The sequence below is a fragment of the Ochotona princeps genome, chromosome 3 (genome assembly GCF_030435755.1).
Source record: "Ochotona princeps isolate mOchPri1 chromosome 3, mOchPri1.hap1, whole genome shotgun sequence".
Taxonomy (NCBI): domain Eukaryota; kingdom Metazoa; phylum Chordata; class Mammalia; order Lagomorpha; family Ochotonidae; genus Ochotona; species Ochotona princeps.
The window spans coordinates 26,169,379-26,194,689 of NC_080834.1; the positions used below are offsets into that span (position 1 = coordinate 26,169,379).

Here is a 25,311-nt window from a genome sequence, read left to right on the forward strand (position 1 = left end):
GGGCGCGACATTCGCGAACGCCACCGCCGGGCATGCGCAGGACGGCGCGGGCGGGCGGCGCCGGGCGGAGTGGGCGGGGATAGCACGGGAGCCACGCGCTCATTGGACGTCCCGCCTCGCCAAGCCGCCGACAAGCGCGCCGGCCCCGCCCCTGACGACGCGGGCCCCGCCCCTGGAGACGCCCGCGCGGCCAGCCACGGCCAGGCCCGCCGGGGCCCAGGTGCCCGCGGCTGCCATGAAGCTGACGCGGAAGATGGTCCTGTCCCGGGCCAAGGCTTCGGAGCTGCACCACGTGCGGAAGCTCAACTGCTGGTGAGGCCAGCCGCGGGGGCCGTCCGTGCTGGACACAGGGTTGGAGGGCACAGGACCCAACCTTGACCGCAGGGCTCCGGGCGCGGTGGGAAGCGTGGGGGGCCGGGTCCTGCGATGGCCCCCCATTGCAGGGCGGCCCGAGCCAGGACATGGCAGGACGAGGGCTGCGGGGCTGTGGTGGAAGCTGGAGCGGGGGCCCTGGGGACCCCTCGAGGTCACCGCCCCAGCCCGTGGTGCTCAGGCCGCCGGTGTGAGCCGTGGTCGCTAACGCTCTCCTCCACCTGGCGGGGATCCCGTGACCATCGGCTGTCCACAGTGCCTTCCTGTTGGCAGGGGGCGGTCAGCGATGCCCAGAGCCGGGACCACAGCAGCGCTGTTGGGGCTCTCACATCTGCGTCACGGGCTGGCAGTCCGACCATGGTCGCCCTGGTCCGCGCCTGGGCCCTGCTGCCTGCAGCTGCAAGGTGTCTTCCCAGGACAGGCCCACGGCCTGTGACCCCGCTTCCTACTGTGTGGTTAAAGCCATCGCTTAGGTGTCCCTCAGGGTTTGCTCGACCGCTAAAAGAATAGTACATCAGTGACAGTCACAACAGGCTCCAACTCCAATGAGACACAAGGCAGGCGACTGAGCAGGACCAAGCCCCTTACCAGAGTGCGCCCCCATCAGCACATCTGAAGGGCCAGTTGACACTGGCTGGCATAGTGTAGCAAGAGCAGAGGCGCTGTGCGTCCCCTGCCTGTCTCCCCTCCGGTCCGGCAGCCCAGATAGCCACACTCAGGCCTGGGCACCATCCGTGAGATAACCAGACTCGGACCTGAATTCCTGGGAACTGTTCGTGCTGCAGGTCTCGCAGGAGGCTCAGCCCGCAAGCCTACACGCACTTGCATACGGTTCCACAGCCGAGCAAGCAAAGCAGGAGTTACAGAAACGAGAGGTATTGCAGTTAGCAATGAGCCGTGTTTTCAGTCCGGGTCCAGCATGGCTAATGCGGTGTGTTCTCTCCCCAGGGGCAGCCGCCTCACCGACGTGAGTATCATGGTCCCCGCCGCCAGGCGCCCCAGCCCCCCAGGTCCTGGCCTCGTCCCAAGAGCAACAGAGCTGTGCTCATCCTCTGTGACCCAGCAGCCCTCCTGCAGAAGCACGAGGGACTAACCGACCGCCCACACCCAGAGACTGCTGGGCCTGCAGAACCGGGGAGAGGGCTGGGGATCCTTATGGCTCCTCCCCTGTCAGATGTGGGCAGAGCCCGGCCAGGGGCCCAGGCTGCCCTGCTGCTGCCTCCCCTTGGCGCAGCCACGGACCCCTGATGCCTGCAGCTGGTGGCAGCTCTGCTGGGACTGTCCACACCCCGGGGTCACTGCAGCTGCCCTTGGCCCCCATGCCCGCTCACGCTCTGAGGTCTGCTCTCTTCCTACTAGATTTCCATATGCCGGGAGATGCCCAGCCTGGAGGTGGTCACGCTCAGGTAGGGCCTCCGGCTGCTGGCCGCACCTGTGGGCCCTGGGGTCAGGTGGGAGCCGGAAGCTGCTCTTGCAGACAAGCCATGGAGCCCAGAGGCCGGCTGCCCCATCAGCCCCTGCCCTTATGTTTGACTCATTTATATATCCCTCTGGAAGGCAGAGTGACAGAGACGGGGAGTCCACCCACTGTCACCCCCCAGGTTGCCAGAGAAGCCAGGGCTGGGCCAGGCAGACACCAGACACCAGGAGCTCCATCCAGGTCTCCCCCCGGCTGCAGGGCCCGGGCGCATCAGCGGGGGTCTGCGGCAGGAGCACAGCAGCCAGGTCGTACCGCAGTACTCGCAGGGGGGCACTGCGGGAGGCTTAGTCCGTTACACCACGGCACCTCCCCGCAGCTGCTGGCCACGGCTGGCTTGGCACTGTCCCCAGGGAGGTGTCTCTCTTCTGTGAGCTAGCAGGCCCACCCCCCGCAGGGGGCATCCAGGGGGCCTGGCCAGCTGTCGCCACCGTGGCCAGCAGTGACTACATGTTCAGGTGAAGCAGTTTCTTGTTCGCTGGATTCTCATCTGACACTGTGTGGCCTGCAGGTGGCACGGGTGGGGGTGGGTGGGAGGGACTCATGCCCCTTGGCCACCGAGCCACCTGTCTGCACTCAGCGTCAACAGCGTTTCGACCCTGGAGCCCGTGAGCCGCTGCCAGCGCCTGAGCGAGCTGTACCTCCGCCGGAACCTCATCCCCAGCCTGGGCGAGCTCTTCCACCTGAAGCACCTGCCACTGCTCCGGGTGCTCTGGCTGGCCGAGAACCCGTGCTGCGGCGCTGACCCCCACCTCTACCGCATGACCGTGCTGCGCAACCTGCCCGGCCTGCAGCGGCTGGACAACCAGGGTGGGCCCTGCAGCCCCGCACCCCTCCTCCCACCCCTCCTGCCTGTGGCCACACTGACACCGTACCCCCCCAGCTGTGACCGAGGAGGAGCTGTCCCGCGCACTGATGGAGGGTGATGAGATCACTGCTGCCCCAAGCAGAGAGCACGCAGACAGCAGCTGCCCCGCTCCGTCCTGCACGCTGAGCCCCGACAGCTCGGTCAGCTCTACCGCCGACATGGAGGCCAGCAACGACCTGCTGGGCTACAGTGAGGCCAGGTGAGCCCCCAGCCCAGGACGGGGCCAACACCTCTCCCCAACTTCCAGGTTTGGGGCTGACACCTCTCCTGGGCTTTTGCGGGGGGGTGAGGGTGGCTGGGGGGCACCTGGCTCAGAGTCCTGTAGTTAAGCTGCACTTCCTGGGTCCCGCATGTGGGCAGTGAGGGGCAGGTGCAGGCACCTCTTATGTTCCCGTTTGCTCTGGTGTCCCCCCAGGGACCTTGCTGTGGAGCAGGGGGGAGGACAGAGCTGGCTCCATGTGAGGTCTGGGGTGCTTGGGCTGCTCGCGTGTGGCTCAGCTCTGAGTGCCGGGCACTGCCAGCAATGAGGCTGTGGCCAGCCTGCTGGCACCTACTGTGGGCAGCGCCTCAAGGTCAGGGGTTCTGGAAGCCAAAGGGAAGTTGCCTGAGGGATGAGCAGAAAAGACTTGGAGTACACGTGGGTTTGCGAGGCTGCCCTGCATGGGGCCTGCTGTGTCCTGAGCGGGGCGACTGGACTCCAGCCAGGACCCGGCCTACACACACCGTGCTGTCTCCCTGTGCAGCAGCCTGCAAGGTCGGCTCGCACCGAAACCCTCACCCTTCTCCCAGAGGGACACTGCTGGCAGCCACACCAACAGGGTGAGTGGCCGAGGCCTGAGGGTGGCACTGCTCTGTGTGCGTGCCTGCTGGGAGTACTGACAGTGGCCCCGCAGGCGAGGGTGAGCAAGTCACTGGGGCCATCCCCGTGGCCACTGCAGCCCCAGGGGTGACCCAGAACCTGAGGGAACAGCTCAGGAAGGAAGTGCAAGTGTGAGCTAAGGGAAACCCCCACACCACCCTGGGTCGGAAGCATCTAGAACCTGTCGGGGTGGTCGCTGTGACAGCGCATCCAATGGAGGGGCTAGCTGTTGCTGAGGGGTCGCCTACTGGCTGGCCAAGTGGCTGGACACCACTGGACACACACTCAGTGACCCAGGAGGCCAAGTGGTTGCTGGGTGGCCAGCACCTCCCCAGGCCCCACCCACTGCCCACTGCCCAGGGAACGGCAGCTGTCCACAGGGTGGGCCATGGGCTCTCCCCAGGTGTGTCCACTCAACAGAGATCGCAGTGGGCAGAGCAGGGGCCAGAGCCGGCCTTAGCAACCCGAGGACCATGACCCCCCACCAGGCTGGCTCACTCATCAGAGCCGAGCCGTGGGTGCTGTGTCCAGGCCACAAGTGGGTCCAGGCCAACAAGCCCCTTGCTCAGGCCCCCTCAGTCCTCACTCGCGCAGGTCATGGGAGGAGCCAGGTGGGACCAAAGACCATCCTGTGGACTTAGGAGCCGAAATGTTGGGTTCACCCTCTAGGGACCAATGGAAGACCTGTGTGAACAGCCCGAGGGTGGAGGGAAGGCAGGGGAGGACACAGGATCCGGGCTCAGCCCCACCCTCTAGTCTTCCATGTACACCTGTGAGCCTGCACCCCAGGGCACCCACAGTCCCCACCCCGAAGGGCCAGCTAAGGGAGGCGTGGGCACATTCGGAATGCCCCAAGTAGTGCTGAGCCTCCGCTCTGCCCACAGAACGTGCTGACGGCCATCCTGCTGCTGCTGCGGGAGCTGGACACCACAGGGCTGGAGGCCGTGCAGCAGACCGTGAGCAGCCGGCTGCAGGCCCTGCACAGGCAGGAGCCCCAGGAGGAATCCCAGTGACCGTGAGCAGCCAGCTCCAGGCCCTGCACAGGCAGGAGCCCCAGGAGGACGCCCAGTGACCGTGAGCAGCCGGCTCCAGGCCCTGCACAGGCAGGAGCCCCAGGAGGATGCCCAGTGACCGTGAGCAGCCGGCTCCAGGCCCTGCCCATTCCCCCCGGCGCTGCAGCTGAATGCCAGGTGACTAACAGGCCACACGCAGGCTGTCCGTGTGGACCCCAGCCCCCGCCCCCGGAGAGCCTCCTGTGCAGCTGCTGCCTGGGAAAGGGCACCCCTGGGCCCTCGCAGCAACAGCTTCATGGCAGCCATCCCTAATAAAGTATTTTTCCAAGTCCAGAGTGGCCTTTCCCCCCAGCTGACAGCCACAGGTCAGGTGCTGGCCACGGGAGGGCCACACTCCTGGTCACCTGGCCCTCCACCCTGTCCCTGGGGAGGCTGTGTTGAGGGCGGGACCTTGGCGACCTGCCATTGCACAGGCCAGTGGGCCAGGACATCTTTCATTATTCTTCCCCCTCCTAGGATCTCCCGTGGTAGGGACCTCTGCTGGACAGGCCCCCTGCCCTGCCAGGGAAGCAGGTGAGGCAGTGGAGTGTGGGCCAGGGTGCCCCATCAAGGGAGGCGCTGCCCCAGGGCCTCTGCTACTACTGCTGTAGCGGGGGCAGCCAAGCCCCAAGGCCCGCCCTGCCCCTGCTTGAGGCTAGGACCCCTGTTCCTGCAGCACCCACATGCTCACAGCAGGCTCACACCAGGTTTATGTGCCGGCCACACCGGTGGCCACGCTGCTTGAAGATGCAGCTGTGGCCGTGGGAACGGCCGCACCGGGGACATGATGGGCAGGTGGCTGTGGCCGTGGGAACGGCCGCACCGGGGACATGATGGGCAGGTGGCTGTGGCCGTGGGAATGGCCGTGCCGGGGACATGGTGAGCAGGTGGCTGTGGCCGTGGGAATGGCCGCACCGGGGACATGATGGGCAGGTGGCTGTGGCCGTGGGAACGGCCGCACCGGGGACATGGTGAGCAGGTGGCTGTGGCCGTGGGAACGGCCGCACCAGGGGCATGGTGGGCCGGTGGGCAGGTGGCTGCGAGCCAGTGGCCATGGCCATGCTACTCCTGTAACTCAATAAAAGCCATCTGTCAATTCCACTACAGCGCCCTGTAAGTCCTCCCCTCCCCCACCTGCCCTGGCCTGAAACCAGGGGGCCTTCCCATGTCCACAGAGGGTACTCACTGCTAGAGAGGCTTGCACGTGTGACCCCAGGACCCCCGACCAGAGCACCCTGCAGCCTGGGCGTGTGGATCTGGCAGACCCCACCCCAGCATCCTTCCCAGGAGGGGCTGAGCCCAAACATGAAGACAGAGGGACAGTCCCTCCAGGGGACAGGCAGACTGTCCTTCAGGCTAGCCAGGGTCATGCCCTCTACATCCACTTCCAACCAGGCAGCCCCCACTGCCACATCCTGCTGGACAGGTGGGAAATGTGGAGACCCAGTGTGAGCGAGGGCTCTGGACAGGAACCCAGCCCTGCAGCTCCACAGCTGGAGGTGGTCCCAGCTGCAACACCCAAGACCAGCGGGGACTCCCCAAGAGGACATATGCACACGTGTACATTGGGACAGGCACCCCATCACACACATGCACATGGGGACAGACACCTATCACACACGTGTCCACAAGTACACACATGCCCTGATCCTCCAGGCCTGTGACCCAGCCTGCCAGGACCAGACCCAGCCCCACCCAAGCTCCAGACACTAGCAGCCTAGAAGCCTCACAGGGCCAGCCCAGACCATGAAGACCCGGCACCTCCGGGGCCTCCCCGAAGAAGGGTCCAGGTGCTGGTGCAGAGTGGGGCGTGGTCAAGGCTCTGTGTCCCCACTGGACTCCTGTCCCCTGGGATGTCTGCCACTGGGACTCGGATAGGCCCTGGACACTGACACACCCCTGGCCTCACTGCCCACCAGACCCCCTGGAGCCACCTCAGACCAGACACCCGCTGGGAGTCCCACCCCAACCCAGACTGTCCGGGCGGCCACTTGGGGCAGGTGTGAGGGTCCTGGAACCTGGCTCAGACCTAGAGGGAGCCACGGCCATCTGGGCCTCAGGGCAAGCCCACCCTAGGCCCACCCTATCGCGTCCCCTCCAGAGGCCTGGCTCCTCAGAAGACGCAGGATTCTGGTGAGGTGGTTTATTCTAGAAAAGGTGACGAGGCTTGCGGGGAGCACAGGGCAGGGTGGATGCGGGCCGCCCGGACCAACAGGGCCACCAGGGTGGGTGGGGCCCAGGCGGGTGGCCCCCTGCTCAGAAGCCCGTGTCGATGCTGAGGCTGCGACGTGTCACATGCTCCAGCTCCCCAGACACATAGTCGGCCATGCTGATGCGGTAGTGCGCCAACATCTTCAGCATCAGCCGCAGGTTCAGCCACCACTGCTCCCGCGGCATGCGGTGCCTGGGGGCCGGGGTCAGCCCTCAGTGAGCCAGCTCCGCGGCGGAGTGGGCCCCCTCCTGCCCGCTGCCACGTGTCTGGGGACCCCCTGGTGCGACCCAGCTCTGCTCCGTCCCCACACCCCCCGCCCCCCGCTCACTCACTCGAAGTCTGTGTCCTTCTTGAGCTCGGTGACAGGGCTGAAGGCCACCGCCTTCTTGCGCAGACCGATCACACAGGCCGAGTCGGGCGCGTTGGCAAAGACCCGGCCTGCAGACAGAGGCACGTGGTGTCTCAGCAGCAGCCCACCAACCCAGTCCCCACCCCAGTCCACAGGCCAGGTGGGCCCCTGGCCACCTACCCTTGCGGTACACAGCCCGCAGCATATCCGACACCCACAGCATCGCCTTCACGCCCAGCTTCGTGCCATAGTTGCGGTCAAAGGGTGTAGGTGCCCCACCCTGGGGACAGAACGAGGCCAGATCTGAGCGTCCAGCAAGCCTGGACACCCCAGTCCTGTGGCCTCGTGTCAGCAGTGCCACCCACCTCCAAGTCCAGCCAGGGACCGCCCTGTGACTGGGCTCAGCACACAGCCACCCGTCGGGAACTCCCACAGCCTCCTAAGGCTGTGGGCACTGCATGAGGCAGGATGGGGTGTGAGGACCGAGATCTAGACAGGGAAAGGCCGGGAGAGGGGTGCCAGAGGGGAGCAGCTCAGCTCGGGTTGGAGCTGGGGCGGGTGGTGACCTGACAACTCCAAGTGGCAGGTGAAGTGGGAGGGGCCAGCATAGGACCTGCCCCACCACGCAGCCCCGCCCACCCGCACCTGCTGCAGGTGGCCCAGGACGTTGGTCCTACAGTCAAAGACACCCTTGCCCTCCGAGGAGTACAGGTTGTAGAGGAATTCCGTGGTGTAGTAGTCATGGCATTTCTCATTCCTGCGGGAGCAGCGGGGCCTGAAGAAGGGATGCCAACCCCGCCCGAGCCCCAGAGACAGGGGGCCTGGATGCCAACCCCGCCCGAGCCCCAGAGATGGGGGGCGGGGCCTGGATACCAACCCCGCCAGAGCCCCAGAGACAAGGGGCCTGGAGGCCAACCCAGCCTGAGCCCCAGACACAGGGCCTGTCCACGGCCCTGCCCAGACCCTCAGATCCCCCCGCACTGCCCTCACCGGAGCACCAGGCCCCTCTGGATGTCTGTCTTCATCTTCTCTGTCATGTGTTCCACGTTGGCCTGAGGGAGAGGACACCAGTGAGCAGGTGAGCAGGGGAGGAGTCCAGGCAGGGCTTGGGGAGGCCCTGTGCCCACAGGACCTGTACCAGGGGTGGAGGTCCCTCCCAGTCGGGGTGCTGCCGGCCCACCTTTAAGTCGTGAATGTTGAAAGGGTCTTCGAAGACATAAGCAGCATCAGCACCCACGGCGATGCCTGTCACAGTGGCCAGGTAGCCGCAGTAGCCGCCCATGGTCTCCACGATGAACACACGGCGCTTGGTGCCCGAGGCCGACTGCTTGATGCGGTCACAGCTCTGCAGACAGTGGCTGGTTAGGGCTCTGTGTCCCCACCCTGCCCAGGGACAGGGCTACAGGGCACAGGAACAGGGCAGGGACCGGGGCTGGGCTCAGGACCAAGGTGACCAAGAAGGCACCGCCTGAGGCCCCCAGCCCTTAGGACAACAGGCTGAGGACATCTGGACTGTCACAGGCAGCGACACTGCCGACAGCCCCTCTCCAGGACTGATCAGGCACACGTCAGGTGCTCGGGACAGCGGGACGTGGGCCAGCAGAAATGACAGCAGTGAGGGGGCTCTGTGACTAATTCCAGCTAAGAATGGCTCAGCATTTGGGAAGGAAATGGAAAGTGATGGAAGAGGGCCTTGGGCCAGAGGCACACCCTACACGCAGCTGGGCAGCGGGGAGGGAAGTGTGCCCGTGCCCAGGCCCTCCACGAGCCAGGAGCGCCAAGCCACAGGGCAGTGGTGCCTGCAACCCCAGCAGGATCACAGCCAGATCTACCCAGGTGCCCTCCGCGGCCCAGGTGCCCTCCACGGCCCCGCTGTGCACCCCACACACCTCCATGGCTGCGTTCACGGCGGTGTCCGAGCCCAGGCTGAAGTCCGTGCCGGGCACGTTGTTGCTGATGGTGGCGGGGACCACACACATGACAATGCACAGCTCCTCGTAGCGGCCCCGGGCCTCCACCAGCTGCAGCACGCCCTCATAGGCCTGTGGGATGCCAGGCTCAGCTTTGCCCTGCAGGCACTGCTCCCCACTGCCCCAAGCCCTCCCACGCTCCCCAGGCTCCTCTGGCCACACCAGCCCCGTCCACTGGCTGCATCCTCCAAAGGGGAGGGAGTCCAGAAACTGCCCTGAACGACACCCCCACCTCTCAGGCTCACAACACTCCCCCAGGAGAGGGCCAACACCCCGCAAGCCCAGCCCAGGGCAGCTCGGAGCGCTGACCCCCGCGGGCCCCAGGCAGCCCCTGACCTCGAACCCGCCGATGACCAGCAGAGCGTGGATGTTGTAGGCGCGGATGTTGTCCACGATGGGCTCCAGGTGGGCCTTGGGCAGAGTCCTGCCAGATGGACATGGGCGGGCGGTGGCCATGACACACCTCACGCCACTGCTGCCCTGACCATGCCCAGGCCACCAGCCACCGCTAGCACCCCGGTGTGGCCAGTGGCCTCGTGACTGCACTGGTCCCAACTCCCGTCCTGCAGCTTCCACTGGTAACGCAGTAGCAGGAGGGGACTCTGGCCTCTGCAGCCTCCTTGGTGGTCTCCTGGGATGACCACAACCCTTATGCCCATCCCAGGGCCACCAGGCCCTGCGATGAAAATGCTAAACAGGAGAAATCTCCATGGTGTAGCAATGACAATGGAATCCCATGTGGGCGCCAGTTCGAATCCCAGCAGCTCCACTTCCCATCCAGCTCCCTGCTTGTGGCCTGGGAAAGCAGTGGAGGATGGCCCAAAGCCTTGGGCCCCTGCACCCGCGTGGGAAATCTGAAAGGAGCTGCTGGCTCCTGCCATGGCCTGGCCCGTCCCTGGCCACTGTGGTTAGCTGGGGGGTGCTGCTGGCTCCTGCCGTGGCCACTGTGGTTAGCTGGGGGGTGATTCAGCGGATGGAAACACTCACCTGCTCTAACTTTCAAATAAACATGCAAACGTTTCAAAAAGAAACAGTGTCACAGGCCCAGCACAGCGGCACAGGCCGCCGGAGCCTGCCACAGACACACGTGACCCACAGGAGCTCGTGAAGATGGGGCCCCAGGTGGGAGGATCTGAAGCTGCTCCAGTCGAACTGCCAGCCGGAAGCGGGGAGTGGCCCAGGGCTATCGGGCCTCATCCCTTTGTGGGAACACCCCGCCCCACCAGGCCCTGCCTCCCGCCTCGTCACCCAGGGGCCATGGCTCACCTCTTGGTCCCCAGCATGGAGCCACCGCGGCCCAGCCAGCCAGCCACATCGTGCCAGCTGACCTCTTGCACCTGTCGGGAGACAGGCGTGGCTCAGAGGCACAGTCAGGCACCTTACCCCTCCCCAGGAGACAGCTGGGCTGACCGCCGTGCCCACAGGCCCAGCTCTGCAGCCTTGGCCATGGGCAACAACACCATGTCTAGTGTGGCCTCGCCCACCCACCGGCTACGTGGACACTGCTCTTCAGTCTCCGCCCCAGGCTGCTGACCCATCTCTACCTGACCTAACCGAGACACTCGCGTGTTCAGGAACAGCCGAGGGGCCGGTAACACACAAGGCAGCCAGCAAGACCCCAGCCCCGCATGTCCCCGGCACCGCAGCACCCACCTGCCCCTTGGCCAGGCCCTCGAAGCCGTCGTGCACCACATACACGGTGTGGCCCTGGGAGATGGCTGTGCGCACCGCCGAGCGCACGGCCGCATTCATGCCGGCCGCCGGGGCCCCCACATTCAGGATGGCCAGCGAGAAGTTGGTCTGCGGAGGGGACAGGGCAGGCATGTGACGCGGGGCCACAGCCAGAGCCTCCCATGGATATGATCCCGCCGCCACATTTGCACTGGGATTCCAGAAGATTCCAGCAAAGACGATGCCGGCAGTGGGCCAAGCCTTGCTAGAAGCCTTGCGACCACCCAGCCTCCAAGGTTTTATGTCATCATCGGGAGAGCATGACCAAGTCCTCCAGCTCATCTCCCCACCTGTGTCCACACCTCCTTGGGCACCCAGCTCCCTGCTGCCACATGGACCCCTGCGGGCTGCCGACTCCCCAGGGCCACACAGTGGTAACGAGGCAGCGCCCAACTACAAGCTGGGTGCATGGAGAGAGAGGGCTGGTGAGGCCGGGGCCCTCAGAGATGACCGTGACCAGAGGACAAGCCTCCTGGCCACAGGAGGAGGAGCCAGGACCTTCTCTCCATCCCTTCCAGGGGTGCCAGCTCCCAGGGGACGCCTCCTTCCTCTGTGGCCTCAGCCCAACCTCCCCACCTCTTCATGTGTGGGCAGCAGAAGCCCAGCCCACACTCAGGGTCCCCACAATCCACCCCTCTGGGGCCCAGGCAGGGGCTCACAGCCCAGAACCCGAGCAGGGGTGAGGCAGAGCCCCACAGCCCAGAGCCCAGGCAGGGGTGAGGCAGAGCCCGGGCAGGGGTGAGGCAGAGCCCCACAGCCCAGAACCCGAGCAGGGGTGAGGCAGAGCCCCACAGCCCAGAGCCCAGGCAGGGGTGAGGCAGAGCCCGGGCAGGGGTGAGGCAGAGCCCCACAGCCCAGAACCCGAGCAGGAGTGAGGCAGAGCCCCACAGCCCAGAGCCCGAGCAGGGGTGAGGCAGAGCCCCACAGCCCAGAGCCCGGGCAGGGGTGAGGCAGAGCCCGGGCAGGGGTGAGGCAGAGCCCCACAGCTCAGTGCCCAGGCAGGGGTGAGGCAGAGCCCCACAGCCCAGAACCCGAGCAGGGGTGAGGCAGAGCCCGGGCAGGGGTGAGGCAGAGCCCCACAGCTCAGTGCCCAGGCAGGGGTGAGGCAGAGCCCCACAGCCCAGAACCCGAGCAGGGGTGAGGCAGAGCCCCACAGCCCAGAGCCCAGGCAGGGGTGAGGCAGAGCCCGGGCAGGGGTGAGGCCAGCCCTCACCTTCTCTTTGGACAGTTTCTGGTGGGCCAGCAGTTTGTAGATGTTCCAGTTGTTCTCAAAGCTCCTAGAAGAAAACCAGGCAGACAGGGCCTGGGGATGCCGGGCTCACGGGCCTGAATTTGGCCAGGAGGGAGCCAGGCAGCATGCAGGCCAGCTGCCACTTCACTGCACAGCCGTGAGGCCCCAGCCCCTAACACAAGCTCACCGCATGGCACACGGCAGCAGGCAGGTGGCACCCAGGTTTGCAGCCTCGGCCACGGGCAAGAACACCACCTCCAGCATGGCCTCACCGACCCACCTGATGCCTGCAGGACGCAACCCCCAAGCCTGCCAGGGACCAAGACCCAAACACCTCCCAGCCAGCACCACAGTCCCCGTGGGCCCTGCCTGCCCCGCTGTGCCTGCCAGGCGGTGCCGCCTCCCTCTCCTAACTGATGCCACTGCTCCCACCCAGGCTCTACCCAGTCCAGGCCGAGAGCCGCACACAGCCACCTCACCTGCCACGGAGCTGGATGGCTTCGTCAAACCGCCTCTCGTCCATGGCCTTCTGCACCTCTTTGGTCTGGCAGGAAAGAATCCAGAGGTGCAGGCTGTGGGGCCCAGCAGGCCACCAGCCCCGGCAGCTCAGCCCACAGACCCTGCTCCCGGCACCGAGCCTCCAGCCTCTCCCAAGGCCAGCCCCAGCAGGAACACTGCCCTGAGCCCCAGACCCCCAGGAACCCAGCCGGGCGATGCACTGGCCCACCCAGAGCCCTGCCCAGTGACCAATTGGTGCACCTGCTCTGTCCCCATCCTCTGTCCCCACACAGGCCAAGGTCGCTGCCTGCAGAGAGCGACGCGACCTCAGCTCCCTACCCCCACGGGTCGCCACCTTGGAGTTGCTTTACACATAGGGACCCTCCCCTGGGATGTGTCCACTAAGCCCCAGCCCTATGAGACCCCTCTCCCAGGTGCGTCCACGCCCAGCCCAACCCCCACAGGGCCCTCTCCCAGGGTGCTTCCAAGCAGAGCCCCCACCCCCACAGGGCCCCTCTCCCAGGGTGCGTCCACACAGAGCCCCAGCCCAGGGCCCCTCTCCCAGGTGCGTCCACACCGAGTCCCCACCCCCACAGGGCCCCTCTCCCGGGGTGCGTCCACACAGAGCCCCAGCCCAGGGCCCCTCTCCCAGGTGCGTCCACACCGAGTCCCCACCCCCACAGGGTCCCTCTCCCGGGGTGCGTCCACACAGAGCCCCAGCCCAGGGCCCCTCTCCCAGGGTGCGTCCACACCGAGTCCCCACCACACAGGGCCCCTCTCCCAGGGTGTGTCCACACCGAGTCCCCACCCCCACAGGGCCCCTCTCCCAGGGTGCGTCCACACAGAGCCCCACCCCCAAAGGGCCCCTTTCCCAGGGTGCGTCCACACAGAGCCCCACCCCCACAGGGCCCCTCTCCCAGGTGCGTCCACGCCCAGCCCAACCCCCACAGGGCCCTCTCCCAGGATGCTTCCAAGCAGAGCCCCACCGCCACAGGGCCCCTCTCCCAGGGTGCGTCCACGCAGAGCCCCAGCCCAGGGCCCCTCTCCCAGGGTGCGCCCACACAGAGCCACAGCCCAGGGCCCCTCTCCCAGGGTGCGTCCACACCGAGTCCCCACCACCACAGGGCCCTCTCCCAGGGTGCATCCACACCGAGTCCCCACCCCCACAGGGCCCCTCTCCCAGGGTGCATCCACACAGAGCCCCAGCCCAGGGTCCCTCTCCCAGGGTGCGTCCACACCGTGTCCCCACCCCCACAGGGCCCTCTCCCAGGGTGCGTCCACACCGAGTCCCCACCCCCACAGGGCCCCTCTCCCAGGGTACGTCCACACAGATCCCCAGCCCAGCACTCACCACTTGCACACACTCCATGAGTGGCAGCCGCACAGACTGGTTCCCCGACAGGCTGACTACACAGGCCGGCGTGTCGGGAGTGGCCTCCAGCAGTGCCATCACCGCCTCCATGCCCATCTTGCTGCTCTGAGGGGTGGGGGGAGGAACAGGGGTCAGTCTGCCCACCTGAGCCTTCCAGGGCACTCTGTCGCACACATCAGGGGCCTGTCAGGCTGGGGTCATGACCCCCACCCAGCTTCGTGGTGGATGCAGGGGAGACCACTCTCAGGGGGCTCCTGGGAGGTGCATGCGGCAGCCCCCCACAACAGGACTGGCCAGTCCCTGCACCCCATCTCCTAGGAAAGCCCTCACAGGGGCTCCACATGAGGCAACCTGGTTCAGACCTGAATCCTTGGCCTCAGCATCACCACTGGTGGGGCCCAGTGAGACTCAGCTACACTCGGGCCACCAACACAAACCTGCACAGGGACCCACGACAGCCAAGGGTGCCCAGCTGAGGGAGCCCCAAGGACCCTGTGCTCCTCCCCCAGCAGCCAGCCAGTGCCAGGAGGGCCAGTGCCATAAGAGCCCACATTCAAGGTGAGGGTGGACAGCACCCAGAAGGCCAGTCCCCACTCAAGGCAGCACAGGTACCACACACACCTGCACACACAGCATGACACTAACACACCTGCACACGCGGGCACTGCACAGTCACAGCACATTAACAGCACAAACCCTGCACACAACACAGTCACATCATGCACCCCCGCATGGCAGGCCCAAGTGCCCCCCTACCAGGACACGGTCGAAGGCAGACGGGGTCCCTCCTCGCTGCACATGGCCCAGCACGGTGACCCGAGTGTCAAAGCCCAGCCTCTGCACCACCAGCTGCCGGGGGGAAGTACGGTGTCCAGGGGTGTTCAAACACACGCAGCCCTGCCACAGCATGGACGCCTGCCCGTGCAGCTAGGCAGCCCCACGCAACTCGGGCTGTGGGGACAGCCCAGCCAGCGTCCCCACAGCCAACCCCACAGCACAGCAGAATCCTTGTCACTGTCATATTGAAAAGGCAGTGGCTCTCGTCCCCCCGGGGCCTGCTGGACAGGAACCCCAGAGTGGGGTCGAGGCCATGGCAGGCAGACTTTCTCACTGCCGGCTTGGCATTGCCCGTGGCACCCTGTGGTAAGTCAGAGGGGCTGAACCTACTCAGCTACATTGTAACAGCTGGGACCTGAGGGTGGGGCTCCCCAGAGAAGCAGCAGGCTGCAGGCAGCTAGCTGGCTGAGCAGATTAACCCCAGAGCAGCCCCGACTCCAGGGCTCAGGGTGTTCATGGTCCCACAGACCACCTGGGCTCCTGAAGACCCTGGGCCTGGGTCCCGCGCCCCCAGCCCTTGCCCCGGCCCTGCACTCACATCCTTCACGTAGCTGGACGAGATGGGCTTCCCGCTGCGGTCAATGGCGCCTTCGGCAATGATGATGATGTTTAGCCGGGACCCCCGGCTCCGGGTCTGGGCCAGACATGTGAAGCTCGGTGCTGGCCTGACAGGGCCAGTGTCCCCACAGCTATCCCACCCTCATCCTACGAGAGGCAGTGGGGCTGCAGCCAGGACCCCTGCTCCCTGCTGGCTGCCCACAGTTGGGGCCCAGCGGGCGGTGTGGCTGGGATTAGGGCTCAAGTTTGCAGCTCAGGGGTGAGCTGCTTTCCCACACAGCTTGGGTGTGAACACAGCTGAGTCACACCTGGCAGGGGCCCCTGACGCTCTGACTAGGCAGGTCTCACATCCAGGCTCCATCTCTGCCCTCGGCATTGCTAGAGAAGGTTCTAGAAGCTGACTCCCAGCCCCTCCTGCTCTGCCTCCATGCGGGTCAGGGAAATGCTGCCAGCCTAGGCTGCCCGCTGCCCCCAAGACTGGTCATGCGGATCTCTCGTCAGAACACTGAACCCCAAGGCCCAAGACATTCACAGCATGGAGCCTCTGGGAGGATACTACAGTGTGCGCAGGGAGCCACTCGCTCACCAAGGGCCCAGCTGGCCCAGCCAGGGTCTGGGCACTGCAGGGCAGGCAGCAGCTCTGACCCCATCGGCCATCACCTCCACGGAAGTCAGCCTGCCCACACTGCCCACACTGACACAGAGAGCCCAGCCCAGGACACGGGTCGCGGCCACGTCCGCCAACCAGGGTCAGCCCACGAGGAAGTCAGCCCTGCAGTGCCCCAATGTGTTAACCCTGCCACCAGGGGGCGCCCAAGGTCCCCAGAGAAGCAGCCGCCCAGTGTCCCTTGGGGCCCCCATCCCAGGACGCTGCGGACCCCACACCCACCTCACCCAGACGCTCACACATGAAATTCTCCCAGCCATCCTCGGGGGGCGCCTCCGGGATGAACAGCCAGTCGGCCCCCGAGGCCAGCGCGGACACCAGCGCCAGGTACCTGGGAGGGGACGCCAGGGTCAGGAGCCCAGCCCCTCGGACAACGGAGTACCCCATGCCCTCTGCGTCCCCTCCCCCAGTCACCTCCTGTGCCGCTCACCCGCAGTGCCGCCCCATCACCTCCAGCACGAAGGTCCTCTGGTGGCTGCAGAGACAGAGACGGGCTCTCAGCACCTGTTCTGGGGACCCCAGGGACCCCAGCACAGCAGCTCCAAGGGTTGGGCGGGGGGGTGCAGAGAGACAGTGGACAGGGCATGGGTACAGAATGGCCATCCCTCCACACTCAAGCCGGGCCTGCTGAGGCTGCCCAGGAGCCCAAGGACCCCCAGCACCCATGAGCTGCAGGCTGGGCCGGCACAGGGAAGCCCCACTGACCTCTGGGCCGTGGTGGTGATGGCATCAATCACCTCCATAATGCGGTGCAGGGCCGAGTCGGTGCCAATGGTCATGTCGGTGCCACAGAAGTCGTTGTCGATGGAGCCCACCAGGCCGGCAATGTTCAGGTGCGAGTAGGTCTGGGCCGTGCTCTCCGAGATCTTCCCTGGGCGGGGAGAGGCAGGAGGGACAGGTGAGGCCGCCCCGCCCAGCCCACAGCCCCCACTTGAGGCGACAGACGTACCATCCGCCGTGTGCAGCCTAGGCAGGGACTGGGAGCCGCACACCCAGCCAGTGCGTGGAGGGTGCTGAGAACCGCCGCCCCTCAGCTACCAGTACCCCAACCCGTGGCCCAGGCCACTGCCCGACCCTGGGGCTCTGGGTGGACAGTCCCCAGACCGCAGCTCTCTGCCCAGCATGTCCAAGATCCGGCCGGGCACGCCACCACCACAAGGCCTGGATGCTGAGCCTCCTGCCAGTAGCCCGCCCGTGATAGCGTCCAGTTCCTCCACGGGCAGCGGCCACGCAACACCGGGCCACAGACGCACCTTCCTGTACCAGCTCCTCCAGCAGGCTGCCCCACTCGCTGCGGAAGATGTTGGCACCCGTGAGGCTGCCGTCGCCGCCGATGACACACAGGTTGGTGATGCCACGCTGCACCAGGTTGTAGGCCGCGGCGCGGCGGCCCTCCCGCGTGGTGAAGGCCTTGCAGCGGGCACTGCCAATGATTGTGCCACCCTGCGCAGGACACCCAGGACTTTGACACAGGGCGGCGGGGTCTCCTGGGGCACAGCAGCAAGGGGGCAGCTGGGCCAGCCCAGGCCTTCTCCTGGACCCAGGACAGAACATCCCCACACGGCCACCTCCTCGGGCTCGGGAGGCACGTGCACACACACACAGAACCCGGTCCCTGTGCAATGTGTGTCTGCGTGTCTCCCCGTCTCCGTGTGGCCCCCCGCTGCCCCCGCTGCCCCCGGCCTCACCAGCTGAATGATGTTGGAGACGCTGAGCCAGCTGGCCTGTTGAATGTTCTCGCCACCTTCCACCAGGCCCTCATAGCCCTGGAACCGGAGGGGTCAGTGTGAGACAGCGGCCACCACACCGTCCTCCAGGCCAAGTGACACACACGTGGCCTGGACCTGGCAGCAGAGCCGGGACAGGTGTCCAGAGAGCCTGGGGGCCAAGCCGAGGCGGCCACACAGGGTCAGCCCTGCATGAGCCCCACCCCAAGCCCCAGGGACCAGCCGCTCGCTGACCAGGCTGACAAAGACCAACAGGAAGGTAGTGGCCTTCCCCACAGCCCAGTCCAGCCTGCTCGGACAGGCACCACTGTCCAAATGGCCGCCGACAGCTAAGGCGGAGCAGTGGGGAGGGCGCCTAGAGGGCTTCAGGGCTGGTCAGCACTGACACAGGGCCAGCCTGAGCCTGACGTGCAGGCAGCAGGACGGGATCTGGAACCCAGGGGGATGCCCGGTAAGCAGATCCGCCTGCACACCCGAGATGGACAGACCCACTGCAGGTCTCACTGTGTGGGTGTAGAGGGGCAGCCCCTGCAGGCCTGAGCACTAGCCGGTGACAGGTGACACAGCTCACCCCACCCCACCCCAGCAGGAGCCCCCACGCCTGCAGCTGAGCTCCTGGCGGGAGCCTAGGACACACCTGGCTGCCAGGTGACGGTCCCAGGGCCAGATGGACCTGCACCTGCACCGGCCCTCAGCCAGGACTCGGCTGGGACCCCCCAGGGCAGTGCCAGAGGCGCGGGGGGCCTGTGGGGCTGCTCATCAGCCCCGAGGAGCTGAGGGCTGGCGCGTCTCTGGAATCTGAGGCCAGGAGTGGGAGGCACCTGGAAAGCCTGGTTTATTACAACGGATGAAATGACTAACTAACCAGAAAACCACAGGCAAGGAGAGACCAGGAGGGGCGACACACAGGCAGGGCTGGCCCAGGGTCACAGAAGAGACCAGGACGCAGGCGACCCCAAGGGTGGCAGCTGTCCAGCAGGACAGCCTCCGATGACCCTCCCCCAGGCCTGGGGTGGGGCAGTGACTGTCGCTGGGGATAGCAGTCCCCAAAACCCACAGGCCCCTTTCTGGGGACTCCATCAGCCCGGGACCCCACCAGCCCTAAGCTGTGGACCCCTTCTTCCCCCCAGCCCTGAAGCCAGCATGCAGCGATGGACACACTGGCACACCCTGCCCCCCTTACCTACCTCATAAATGAGGAAGACTTTGGCGCCCACATAGATGCCCATGCGTGTCACAGCCCGCACAGCTGCATTCATGCCTGCCGGTGGTCAGGGCGAGGTGGTCAGGGGGCGCCATGCCAGGGAGCGGAAGGGCTGGCTCTGGCACGTGGGAACGGGGAGCCCCCAGTCCCCTGCATGGCACAGAAATGGGGGGTATGCTCCAGAGCTTCCAGCGCTGCTCATTCCCCTCCTCCCCCACAGCAGGTCCAGTGCTGCCCCTACCTGCCCTGGACAGGGCCCTCTGCCCGCCAGGAACTCAGGCTGGGCACCCGGAGGCCCTGACTGTGACCCCTCCCTACTCCCTGCCTTCCCCGGGCAGCCACTCCAATCCGCCCTACCCACTTCCTGAACCTGACCCTGGTCCCCCTGCCCAGGCAGCCCCCTTGCCCTGCCCTGCAGCCACTCTGAAGACATCCACCCTTTCCAGCCCAGGGGCTGTGCAAGCCAAGCCCCCTCCCCTGGGGACCCCGCTGGGCTGTGCCAGGGCTCTGTCCCCAAGGGGGCAAGGTGCAGCCACCAATAGCATCCAGTGCCTTGCAAGGTGCGTGGGGGTGGGCTCTACCCCCACGTGAGCCTCCTGCCGGCAAGCCCGCTGGGGGCAGCAATGCGGCTCCCACACTGGGCCCCACCCAGGGACTGGTCTGGCTCCCATTCCTCGAGTGGGATGAGGAAGCAATCGGGGACCCCCTGGCCCTCACTCTCCCTGTCCACCTCATGAACAGAATGAAAATAAGTGTTACCCAAGTGTGCGATCTGGGGCACACAGTGACCCTGGCCCTGGTTATACAGGACTCACCCACCACCTTCATGTGGCCTGCAGCTGGGCGGGGAGCAGGCATGTCAAGGCCCCAGCAGACCCCAGCAGACCCAGCCTGGCCCCACGCCCCCTCCCAGGGCCCCACCCTGAGCGACCCCCAGGCTAGGGAGCTGGGCGGGTCCCAGCACAGGAGCCCTCGCCCACACGCGCACCAGAGCAGGCAGCGTACAGGGGCCACAGGGACCTTGAGCTGTCTGCCCTGCAGCTTGCACAAGCGCTTTCAGCGGGCAAGAGCTGGTTGCCCAAGCAACAGCAAATGTCTCACACACCCCAACTCACGAAGCCGGGTTGCTAAACTGGAGCTGGGGGAGCCCAGACAGCACCCTCACGGCCGCCCCAGGGGACGGAGGCTGTGCAGGGAGTGGGGGCTACAGGCTCCCCCTCCACTGAGGGCCGAGCAGAGCCACAGCGGGCTCAGCCTGAGCCCCCCATGCAGCAACGCATGCTGAGCCCTCCCCTCCCAGGACCAGTCATCACTGGGGAAGCAGGCCCAAGGGACGAGAGGGAGGGGTCTGTGGCAACCCTGTGTTCAATGTGGGGCTCCCAGGGGACTCTGTGCCACAGTCACCTCCCCAGCCAGCCTGGGGGTTGTCTGGAGCCCTGGCTTAGGGTCATGGTGGGTGCTGGACCTTGGCCTGCAAATGACCCCAGGACACCGCAAAACAAAACCTCTGATGCCTGGGGTGGCAGACCAAGCCCAGCTGTGCGGCCAGCCGGCCAGGAAGTGCCCATTGACCAAGGCCCCGTGTCCCAGCGAAGGGAAGCTGGGTGACCAAAGCCCCGTGCCTGGTAGAGCCGAGCTTCCACCTGCCCTTCGGTCAGCTCATCTGCCTGCCCATAAACCCCGTGCAAGGGCAGGACAGGGAGGGACCACGGCTCGGCCCCTCCCAGGGCCAAAGGCTCTGGGTTCCAGGAAACAGGCGCCGGGGACAAGCAGCCTGTCATGACACTTGGCCACCAATGACCCTTCATCACGGTTGGCTCAGGAGGCAAGAGCAGGCATCGCGGCCATGCCACAGTCAGGCCCCGATGCGGTCAGGAGCCACAGGGAGCCCGGCTCACGCAGACACACCAGTGCCCACGCCAACCGCGTGGGCACTAAGCACTAGGCCCTCCCTCAGACACAGCCATGGGCAGACCCCAGGGAAGCGGGGAAGAACCTCGGGGTGGTCCATATTACTAACCCTGGCAAAGCCCTTGGGTCACATGGGAGGCCAAGGGCAGCTGAGCAGGACGGAGTCTGGCTGACCCGCCAAGTCTCAAGCATCCCAACCCAGGCACCAGGGAGGAGAGCTCAGCTACGGCCCCACACCATCCTCCACCCCCACCTGCACCCCACAGCTGGGCAGGCATTGGCAGGGCTCCCCCGTGGGATCCTGGCTTCACCAACTACCTGGAGGACTCCATCCATAGGATGATGCCCTAGATAGGAATGGGGGTCTCCTACTGGGCCTTAGCCAAAGGGGGACCAAGCTATCACGCCGTGTCCGCCCAGGCATGCGGAGGGACGCGCAGGTCAGCCAGGGGCCTCCTGTGAGGCCACTTCCTCTTCCAGCTCCTGCGGGCCAGGAGGGAGGCGCGCCCACATTGTTATGCGGCTCCCAGTTCTGTTGAGGGGCAGGCCAGCAGAGGCTGCCCGCCGGGGGGCTGGCTCGTCCCCTCCTCGGGTTAGGGTGGGGCCCAAGGTCAGCAGTCCCCTACCACGCCGAGTGCGCACCTCCCCGCCGCAGGACGGCGGGAGGGAGGACCTACCTCTCCACCCCCACCCAAACTTGACTCCTAAAACTCCTAAAGTCCCGAGACAGCCCCCGCCCCCACGGAGGCCCCGAGAGGCGGGAGGGGAGCGCAGGAGGCCAGGGGCTGAGCCTGGCCCAGCCCGATAGGGGCCCCGAGCAGGGGGCAGCAGGCGGAGGGAAGGGGTGCGGATTGGAGCCGGCCCAGGCAGGGGACCCCAGACGGGGCAGAGCCCGGAAGGCCCGGGCTCCGGGCGCCCGTGGAGACCGGCCCTGCGCTCCCTCGGGGCTCTCCGCTGAGGGAGAAGCTTCGGGTCCTGCGCCCGCAGCGCCAGGGGCCACCGGGGCCACCGGGGCCACCGGGGCCCGCGCAGCCACACCCCCAGGGGCCGGGCTCCCCGCGCGCAGGGCGGGCGCACGGCGGGCGCAGGGAGCCCGTGGCTGGCCGCACGTACGCGGCGACCCGAGCGCGCGGGGCGGGCTCCGGGCTCCCGGAGGGGCGGCGCTCGGGGCGGGGGGATCGGCCCGAGGCCCCGTCCCCGGGGCGGACGGCGATGGTCGCGCCCACAGGGACACCTCGCCGAACCTGCGCGCACGGAACCCGGCGCCCCGGCCCACCTTGCGCATCGCCGCCGCTGGTCAGCACGCCGATGGCCTTGCCGGCCCCCGACATCCGCAGCTTCTCCAGGTCCACGGTGGCCATGGCGGCGGCGAGACCCGGGCCCGCGCTCGCCGTCGCGCCTGCTCTGCGCCGCGATCCCGGTCGCTGTCGCTGTCGCCAGCTCCGCCCCTGGCCCGCCCCGCGCGCCCGGCCCCGCCCCGGTTCCACCCCCGGCGCCACGTTTGACGGACAGGACGCGGGCCGGGCAGCGAGGTCACCCGGTAGCTGCAGGCGGGGTCCCGCAGGGCACGTAGCCGCCCGGAAATCTGGATTCCCCGACGGGGGCGTAGTTGTCGCAGGCGCATTCTCCCAGCCACCCTTCCCTGAGACTGCGCGGGCCCAAGCCGCCGCCGCCCGCGTGTTTCCGGGCCTCACAGCCTCCATGAGGGCCTTGCCCTCCCAGATGGGCAGCGGTGCCCTGGAATGAGGACTTAAAGACAGGGCCCCGGCACAGCCACACTCGGGTCTCAGGGGGTGGCACCTGAGCCTGGAGCACCCGTGCTCCGCTTAAGCAGTTCAGCCAGGGGCCTGTCTTGTGCTGACAAGCCACAGCCTCTGGCATCCCTAAGTCCCAGGTACCCACTTCCATCCAGCTCCCTTCTGATGCTTCTGGGGACGCTGCACCCTCGGGGGAGATCGGCAGGAAGCTCCTGGCTCCTGACTTCAGCTTTGCCCAGCTCTGACTGTTGGGGCTGTTTGGGGGGTGAACCAGCAGGTGGGGTTCCAGAGCCCCCAAGAAGGGCCTGCTTCTGATGGGAGGGGTGGGAGGAGGGTGTCTAGGACTGGGTTTCACTAAGCAGGACTGACTTCCCGGAGCAGACACTGTGCTGTGTCCCCCACCCCCAGGAGCAAGCACCCCAGGCCTGCAGCCGTGGTCAAGTGACTAAGGAGCTGGGCCCTCCCCCAGCCACAGCAAAGAGCCTGATGGGAAACAGAGCGCCCGCGCCCAGTTAACTCTTCAGCCCAGCCCTTCCTCTGCGGGGGTGTGGGCGGGCATTACACTGCCAACTGCCCACATTCAACGGGCCCCGGGCGGGGCAGTGTTTGGAGTGGGCAGGGCCTGAGCAGGGCAGTGGACATACGTGCTGAAGCCCTGTTCAGGGTGGTGGAAATGGACGGTCAAAGCCCAGGCAGGGTGGTGGACGAGGTGGTCAGAACCCAGGCAGGGCAGTGGAAGAGGACGGTCAGAGCCCGGGCGTGGCAGGGGGCCAGTGGACACAGGTGATCAGGCCTGGCTCAGGGTGGTGGACATGGGCGGTCAGAGCCCAGGCAGGGCAGTGGAAGGAGTGGCCAGGGTCCGGGCGGGGCAGTGGACATAGGTGGCCAGGCCCTGTGCAGGGTGGCAGACAGGCGGGGGGTGCCACCCCAGGGTCGCATCTCCAGCTCACCCCCACAATAGGATACTGAATGCCCAGGGGACCCCACGAGCGCCCACACCACTTCGGGGGCACCCTGTCCTCCACCCATGCTCAGCCACACCCTGCATCGTCCCACTTCCCTTTGTGCAGAATCCACATGATGTCCACTGGGCCCCCAGCACCTCGGTGCCCTGCACCCACGGGGCCCCCAGCACCTCGGTGCCCTTCTCGCAAGGGGCCCCCAGCACCTCGGTGCCCTGCACCCACGGGGCCCCCAGCACCTCAGTGCCCTGCACCCATGGGGCCCCCAGCACCTCGGTGCCCTTCTCCCAAGGGGCCCCCAGCGCCTCGGTGCCCTGCGCCCAGGGGCTCCCAGCGCCTCGGTGACCTTCTCCCAAGGGCCCCCCAGCGCCTCGGTGCCCTGCGCCCACGGGGCTCCCAGCGCCTCAGTGCCCTGTGCCAGGTCCTGTTGTGACAAGTCCCTGGGGATTCACTTTGGTGTAGAAACAGTTTTGAAACCCACCTGTGGTTTCTTCTTAATGTGGATTTCTCTACACTCTCCGGAGAACATGTGTAAGTATTCCGCATGTCTGAATGCATATTATTTGTTTAAAAATGTATTTGAAGCTCAGAGTTTACACAGAATCAATCTATTCAGTGGCCCACTCCGCAGATGGCTGTACTGGCCAGGGCTGGACCAGGCTGAAGCCAGGCACTCCGTCTAGGTCCCCCACATGGCTGCAGGGGAACCCGGCTGCTGCTCTCTGCTCCTCTGCTGCTCTCCCCGGCAGTCAGCAGGAGGGAGCTGGGTGGAGAGTGGGGCAGCGGGACTCAACTCCGAGCCCCAACAGGTGTGGTGGCGCCCACGTGGAGACTTCATCCAAGGATGGCGCTTGGATGGAGAGCCTGGGGCAGCCTGGGGTCCCGGGGCAGTCATCTTCACGGGGCTGTGGTGGCAGCCTGCTGCCCTGAGACCCCTCCACACACTCTGCCTCCCACACCACAGGCCAAGGCACAGGGAGCCCAGAATGCGGGCTCCGAGCTGAACGCATGTCCTCTGTGCCACCAGCTGCCCAGGGAGCCCCCGCAACCAGCGGGGCATCAGACCTATGCTGAGGCCCACTGGGGGGCCAGAGCCCACACTGAGGCCCACTGGAACCAGACTGCCCCTGCCAAGGAAGTCCAGCCCTGTGTGGGGAAGGGGCCAGACGGGCTGTGTAGACACTGAGGGGCAGGTTGTGTCGGGGGAGCCTGCCAAGGCACCCCCAGTATTTCGCCTTTCCTCATCTCAGCACCACAGCTCTGTCCGAGAACAGCCCAGGCCCCTACCCAGCTCTCCTCCCTCCCCATAGCTCCATCCTCCTCAGGGGAGGGCCTGGCCCTGACCCCAGGCTCTGTGGGAGGGCACCTGGCACCTCCATGTGCCCAACAAACACACCATTACAGTGAAAACTCCCGTAGTGGATGGACAGCTGACTGAGAGTGAATGATGACGAATGCATGACGAAGCAGTGAATGAGTGAGTGGGTCCGTGAGTGAACGGACACGTGCTGTTTGGGGCACCCAGTGAGACCTCCCTGGCGAGGAGCCCCTGGGGAGACTTTATTTCTTGCGTCCCAAGGATGAGGCTGGTTACAACACTTGGGCCTTCCAGATCCCTGTTCTAACCAGCCGGTGTCGTGTGACATGGCTCCCAGCATCCACCACCGTCCACGCTGTCCACGCCGTCCGCTGCCCCA

At 66.3% G+C, this 25,311-nt stretch overlaps 2 protein-coding genes across 4 annotated transcripts; one reads left to right on the forward strand and one right to left on the reverse strand.

Moving 5' to 3' along the window:
• The first annotated feature begins 155 nt into the window (after window positions 1-155).
• On the forward strand, window positions 156-4,731 carry CFAP410 (cilia and flagella associated protein 410). 3 transcript variants are annotated; one of them, XM_058661216.1, is made up of 7 exons: window positions 156-312; window positions 1,321-1,339; window positions 1,732-1,778; window positions 2,430-2,659; window positions 2,733-2,916; window positions 3,464-3,536; window positions 4,461-4,731. In XM_058661216.1, exons 1-7 carry the CDS (start codon window positions 236-238, stop codon window positions 4,587-4,589), a joined length of 759 nt encoding a protein of 252 aa, XP_058517199.1. In that variant the 5' UTR covers window positions 156-235; the 3' UTR covers window positions 4,590-4,731. The 3 variants fall into 3 exon arrangements, with proteins under 3 accessions (XP_058517199.1, XP_058517198.1, XP_036350827.2); XM_058661215.1 differs by having other exon boundaries at window positions 157-312; window positions 3,461-3,536; XM_036494934.2 differs by lacking the exon at window positions 1,321-1,339 and having other exon boundaries at window positions 180-312; window positions 3,461-3,536.
• Window positions 4,732-6,848: 2,117 nt separating this feature from the next.
• On the reverse strand, window positions 6,849-22,329 carry PFKL (phosphofructokinase, liver type). Its single transcript, XM_004594085.4, has 22 exons — window positions 22,172-22,329; window positions 18,968-19,041; window positions 17,742-17,819; window positions 17,307-17,496; window positions 16,759-16,924; window positions 16,484-16,528; window positions 16,276-16,384; window positions 15,367-15,462; window positions 14,748-14,840; window positions 13,971-14,096; window positions 12,601-12,665; window positions 12,104-12,167; window positions 10,813-10,959; window positions 10,426-10,496; window positions 9,496-9,583; window positions 9,079-9,231; window positions 8,370-8,534; window positions 8,180-8,241; window positions 7,835-7,946; window positions 7,370-7,469; window positions 7,173-7,278; window positions 6,849-7,032 (listed from the first exon to the last, which is right to left on the reverse strand). The coding sequence occupies exons 1-22, from the start codon at window positions 22,254-22,256 to the stop codon at window positions 6,885-6,887; spliced, it is 2,343 nt and encodes a 780-aa protein (XP_004594142.2). The 5' UTR covers window positions 22,257-22,329; the 3' UTR covers window positions 6,849-6,884.
• Window positions 22,330-25,311: the final 2,982 nt, after the last annotated feature.

Coding starts and splice junctions, on each gene's coding strand:
- CFAP410 (XM_058661215.1), top strand. CDS start 236: ATGAAGCTGACGCGGAAGATGGTCCTGTCCCGGGCCAAGGCTTCGGAG. Junction 1,779..2,429: donor CTGGAGGTGGTCACGCTCAG/GTAGGGCCTCCG, acceptor GTCTGCACTCAG/CGTCAACAGCGTTTCGACCC. Junction 2,660..2,732: donor GCAGCGGCTGGACAACCAGG/GTGGGCCCTGCA, acceptor GTACCCCCCCAG/CTGTGACCGAGGAGGAGCTG.
- PFKL (XM_004594085.4), bottom strand. CDS start 22,256: ATGGCCACCGTGGACCTGGAGAAGCTGCGGATGTCGGGGGCCGGCAAG. Junction 14,841..15,366: donor CGTCCAGCTACGTGAAGGAT/GTGAGTGCAGGG, acceptor TCCCCCCGGCAG/CTGGTGGTGCAGAGGCTGGG. Junction 8,242..8,369: donor TCAACATTCACGACTTAAAG/GTGGGCCGGCAG, acceptor CCTCTCCCTCAG/GCCAACGTGGAACACATGAC.